The sequence below is a fragment of the Geospiza fortis genome, unplaced genomic scaffold (assembly GCF_000277835.1).
Source record: "Geospiza fortis unplaced genomic scaffold, GeoFor_1.0 scaffold313, whole genome shotgun sequence".
NCBI classification, from domain to species: Eukaryota; Metazoa; Chordata; class Aves; order Passeriformes; family Thraupidae; genus Geospiza; species Geospiza fortis.
The window spans coordinates 120,909-126,222 of NW_005054582.1; the positions used below are offsets into that span (position 1 = coordinate 120,909).

The 5,314-nt window shown below is 66.7% G+C and overlaps 1 protein-coding gene across 1 annotated transcript in view; it reads left to right on the top strand.

The window, feature by feature from the left end:
* The window catches only part of ADAM15 (ADAM metallopeptidase domain 15), a 7,144-nt gene that overhangs the window by 1,213 nt on the left and 617 nt on the right, over positions 1 to 5,314 (top strand). Inside the window, 19 exon segments of the mRNA XM_031064331.1 lie at positions 481 to 596; positions 1,070 to 1,146; positions 1,432 to 1,510; positions 1,639 to 1,715; positions 1,808 to 1,920; positions 1,922 to 1,953; positions 2,024 to 2,086; positions 2,167 to 2,235; positions 2,334 to 2,503; positions 2,578 to 2,662; positions 2,730 to 2,878; positions 2,962 to 3,139; positions 3,279 to 3,371; positions 3,578 to 3,773; positions 3,847 to 3,955; positions 4,028 to 4,325; positions 4,397 to 4,508; positions 4,601 to 4,739; positions 5,278 to 5,295. Of these exon segments, the coding sequence (XP_030920191.1) occupies positions 481 to 596; positions 1,070 to 1,146; positions 1,432 to 1,510; positions 1,639 to 1,715; positions 1,808 to 1,920; positions 1,922 to 1,953; positions 2,024 to 2,086; positions 2,167 to 2,235; positions 2,334 to 2,503; positions 2,578 to 2,662; positions 2,730 to 2,878; positions 2,962 to 3,139; positions 3,279 to 3,371; positions 3,578 to 3,773; positions 3,847 to 3,955; positions 4,028 to 4,325; positions 4,397 to 4,508; positions 4,601 to 4,739; positions 5,278 to 5,295 (2,173 nt within the window).

The window sequence follows — 5,314 nt, forward strand, 5'->3', positions numbered from 1 at the left end:
CCTGCTGGGGCTGTGGTTCCCCAAAAGCTGGCGGGGGGGGGGGTCTGAGTCAGCCCAGCCCGGCTCCCAGCCCTGCCCAGTCTCTGTGCTGGTTGTACTGGGCAGCCGGCCGAGGTGATGCAAGGCTTGGCCGAAGAGCCCATCCCGTCCTCCTGCAGCCCCCAAACAGGGCGGGTTCCCCCCAGGCTGAATGTGGGGGTCCCTGACACTGCTTCCCACTTGTCCTGGGGGGCTGCAGTGGGTGACGGCTGAGGGGGCTGCAATGCCTTGGGTGACCAGACTTGGATGGGTGACCAGGAGGGTCCAGGGTGCAGGCTGGGGGTCCAGGGTGTGATGGTTGACCTTGGGGGTCTGGATTGTGCTGAGTGACTGAGGGGGTCTGGGCTGTGCTGGGTGACCTTGGGGGGGATCTGAGGCTGTGGTTGGTGACTGTGAGGGTCTGGGATGTGCTGGGTGACCAGGAGGGTCTGGGATGTGCAGGTGACAGCTCGCAGCAGCAGCAGCAGCAGCACAGTGAGGAATTAGGACACTCCTGGTCAGTGACCCCGCGGGTGCTGTGGGATAACCGGACACTCAGCTTGGCAGAAGCCACCCAGGTGAGCCCCCACCCACATTCCTGGCGTCCCCCACACTTGTGGCAGTGCCTGCACTCTGTCACCTCCCCCTGCCCTCTTCTCAGTGCAGGACATGTCCTGGTGCCACATCCCCGGGGTCCCCAGCACCCAGAAGCAGTGGGGAAGGGGGCCCCTAGCAAATCCCCCTTCCCCTCCTGATGCTGGGAGGAACCTTTCTGGGTCGGGGTCCGCACCCCGCGCCCCTCCCGGGTGGGGCGGAAGGGCCCAGCCCACCGCAGGGAGTCTCTCCGGTGTTTCCGCAGCGCTGCACCGGGCCGGAAGAGCACAATGAGGCCGGGAGGGAGGGACGCTTCCTGCGGGGCGGGCAGGGCATCCCTTCCGACCGCTCCCTCCGGGCACGCGGCAGGGCCGGGCGGCTCCCGCTGCCTCTGGGGGTGCGTGGGGAGGGGGCAGCTTGGCTCAGGGGGTACCCCCTTAACCGTGGCCTGTGCTAGGGGGGGTTCCCTGCCCGTCTGATAGTCCTGCTGGAGCTGGAGGGGGTGCAGCTGCTGCTGGAGCTGGAGCAGAACTGGTGAGTCTGTGGTTCTGGGGGCAGCAGCAGGGCGTGGGATGGAGCTCCTGGACCCACGCAGGGTGGGGGTCCTGCTGGGACTGTGGGGCTCTGCCTCTGTCCTTGGTGCACTTAGAATGAGGGTCCCTTATTCCCTGTCTCCATCCACAGCACAGGTGGGGTCGGGGCCCCAGGGTGCACCCACAGCAGGGACATGGGAGGTGCTGAGTCCTCCCTTCCTGCCGGGGTGTGCTCAGGGCAGGGTCAGCTGGGGGCTGTGCTGTGGGTGACACGAGTCTCTGGCAGGGAGCTGGTGCAGGGCACTGGGGCACTGCTCTATTACCTGCCCGATGGCACACGGGTGATCCAGGAGCCCAGAGAGCAGGTATGGCCTCCAGCACGGCTGTGCTGTCCCCAAGCTGGGGGCTGTCACCTGTGCTGTCCCCAAGCTGTCCCTGTTCCCCAGGGGGACCCCAGCCTGGGCTGGATCCTGAGCCCCCTTCTCTGCTGCAGGAGCACTGCTGCTACCAGGGGACAGTGCAGGGCTTCCCTGGCTCCTGGGCCAACCTCTGTGCCTGTGCTGGACTCAGGTGAGCCCTGAAGCCCAGTGGCGCATGAGCCCACTCCCACTGTGCTGATGATGGGATGGGCTCCATATCCCAGCTCCTCTGTCCTTCCCCAGTGGCCGCCTCTGGCTGTCGGACACCAGGAGCTACACACTGGAGCCAGACAGCAGCAGCCCAGGGCAGCACGTGGCATCCCAGCTTCGGCTGGAGCCACAGAGCTGCAGGCAGGGCAGAGGCAACAGAGCCCCCCTGGCCACAGAGGGTAGGTCACCCAGGGGTCTTGCCCCACAGAGTGTCCGTGTATCAGCACTCTGACCCCTCTCTGTCCCCAGGGCAAGCGGGCAGCAGCAGAGCAGCGCTTTGTGGAGCTGGTGATGGTGGTGGACCACGCTGCAGTGAGTGCTGGGCAGTGTCCCCACAGCAGGGGCTGCCCTTGCCACAGCCACACCTCTGACCCCTCTCCCCATTTCCCCAGTTCCAGAATTACCCCAACCTACAACGTGTTCACACCCGGACCCTGGAAATCGCCAACCAGGTGGATGCGGTGAGTCACGGTCGTGTCTGTCTGTCCCAGCACAGTGCCCAGCTGTGCCCCTGCCTCTGCAGTGCTGGGGGGCCTCTGACCCCTCTGTGCCCCCCCAGTTCTTCCGCCCGCTGGGAGTGCGGGTGGCCCTGCTGGCCGTGGAGGTCTGGAGCGAGGGTGACAAGATCGCGGTGGGCGGCAGCGCCCGGGCCGTGCTGGAGCGGTTCCTGCGCTGGCGCCAGGAGGAGCTGCTGCCCCAGCTGCCCCACGACAATGCCCAGCTCCTGACGTGAGTGAGGGACAGGGTGGGGACAGGGGGACGAGGCCATAGCAGTCCCCCAACCCGCTGTGCTCTCTCCCCAGAGGTGCCCACTTTGATGATGTCTCCGTGGGGATGTCGACTCAAGCCTCTGTGTGTTCCCCCACGCGCTCCGGAGGGGTCAGCATGGTCAGTACCTCTGTCCCCCCACCCCGTCCTCCCACCAGCTGCCCTCTCTGACCCTCCTGTCCCACAGGATCACTCTGTCAGTGTCCTCGTCATGGCCTCCACTGTGGCCCATCAGCTGGGGCACAACCTGGGCATGCGCCACGACAGCGCCGGGCGCTTCTGCGACTGCGGCGACCTCCGGCACGACCGCGGCTGCATCATGGCACCGCCCACGGGGTGAGGGCAGCGGGCAGCCCTTCGGGGAGCTGGGGCTAAGCCCCTTCCTCACCTCACCTCACGGACCTCTCCTGCCTCTGCAGGTTGACACCTGGCTTGAGCTTCAGCAACTGCAGCCGGCAGGACCTGGAGCGCAGCCTGCAGCAGGGCCAGGGCTGGTGCCTCTCCAATGTCCCCGAGCCCCAGGTCCTGACTGGAAGCCCCACCTGTGGGAACCACTTCGTAGAGCTGGACGAGGAATGTGACTGCGGCCTCAGCGTGGTACGGAGGGCTCTGGGTAGGCCTGAAGCCGTGGAGCCACCCCATTTCTCCATGGCTCTGCCCTGGGGTGTCTGGGGATGGCAGGGTGGTTTCCAGTGCCCAGTGCTGGCACCCACTGACTGCAGCCCCCCCACCTCAGGAGTGCACCGATCCTTGCTGCAACAGCAGCTCCTGCCAGCTGATGCCAGGGGCCGTGTGTGCCACTGAGGACGCCTGCTGTGAGGACTGCCAGGTGTGTGGGGATGGGCACCCAGCCACTCCCCGTGGTGGGCGAGTCCCCCTCTCACCCCGTTTATCTGACCATGTCCCCCCACTCACTGTGTTTATCTGACCCTGACCCCCACTCACCCCATTTATCTGACCGTGTCCCTCACTCACCCCATTTATGTGACCATGTCCCCCCACTCATCCTGTTTATCTGACCATGTCCCCCCACAGCTGCGCCGTGCTGGCCACGTGTGTCGGGAGCCGCTGGGCGAGTGTGACCTGCCCGAGTTCTGTGACGGGGTCTCACGGCGCTGCCCCCCTGACACGTTCCTGCAGGACGGGCAGCCCTGTGCCAGTGGGCGGGCACGCTGCTACAGCGGGGCCTGTGCCACCTACGAGGGGCAGTGCCAGCAGCTGCTGGGGCCAGGTAGGTAGAGCAGGGCTGGGGTGGGGTGCTGGCAGCTAGGTAGGGGTGCTGAGGGTCTCTGCCCCTGCTGCAGGTGCCAGTCCTGTCTCCAGCTCCTGCATGGCTGCCCTGAACGCAAGAGGGGATGAACGTGGGCACTGTGGGCAGCTCCCCAACGGCTCCTATGTCACTTGCACCCAGCAGTGAGTGAGATCCCTGTCCTTCTCCATGTCCCCTTTGCCGTGCCACCTGCTCTGACCCCACTGTCCCTGCAGGGACACCAGCTGTGGGATGCTGCAGTGCCAGCGCAGCAGCTCCCGTGGGAACAGCCCAGGAGGGTCCTGCCAGGGCACCACCCTGCCCGGGGATGAGGATGTGACGGATGCGGCCATGGTGCTGCCTGGCACCACCTGTGGCCCCGGGAAGGAGAGCTGTGGGGGTGAAAGGGAAGGGTCCAGGGGGAGTCTGCTACTGCTGACACTCCATGCCCTGCAGATATGCCTCCAGCACCGGTGCCAGGACATCTCCATGCTGGGTGACCAGCAGTGCCAGAGCAAATGCCACGGGCACGGGGTGAGTGCGGGGCTGTGGGCAGTGGGGAGCTGCCCCACAGGGGCTGAGCTCAGCCGGTGTCACCCACCCAGGTGTGCAACAACCACGGGCACTGCCACTGTGAGCGGGGCTGGGCCCCCCCAAGCTGTGACAGCCCCGGCATGGGGGGCAGCCAGGACAGCGGCCCTGCCGGCCTTGAGCGAGGTGAGGGACAAGGCCAGCACAGAGAATGGGGCTTTGTGCGGCGCCGGGGGGGTGCTGGGCACGGCGGGGGCTGACGTGCTGCTCTCCCGCAGAGAGAAGCGCCCTGCCCACGGCCCTGCTGCTGAGCGCGCTGCTGGGGCTGGCGCTGGCACTGGGGCTGTGCCGTGCCCGCCGTGCCGGCCTGCACAAGCGCCTCTGCCAGCTCGGGAAAGGCACCTCCTGCCAGTACAGGTACCAGGGACAGGGGGGTACATGGGGGGCACATTGGGGGTACATGGGAGGCACGTGGGTGTCGGCACGCTCAGCTCTGCATGCGCGTGCCGTGACACACTCACTTCTACGTGTGTGTTGTGACACGCAGGTGGCACACAACCCTCTCTGCATGCGTGTGCCGTGTCATGCAGATGGCACACTGGCCCCTGCACGCGTGTGCCAAGGCACGCAGGTGGCACACGACGCCTCTGCACGCGTTCACCGTGGCGCATCAGCGGCCTGCTGGACTCTGCTCACGCGTGCTGCGGCCCACCTCTGCATGTGGCACGCAGGTGGCACGCTCAATCCTGCATGCGTGTGCCTGGCATGTGAGCACACACACACGTGTCCCCTGTGGTGGCCGCTCGAGCGTGGTGCACACGTGTCCCCGCAGAGCGACCGTCCCTGTGTGTGTTTGTGCGTCCCCAGCGCAGGTCACAGCCCCGTCACCCCACATCCCCGCGGCTCCTCTCGCCCCCCCAGCCCCGGGCTGAGCCCCCCACTCTTCTCCCCACAGTGCTGAGACCCGGGTACGGTTCCTGGGTCCCGGAGCC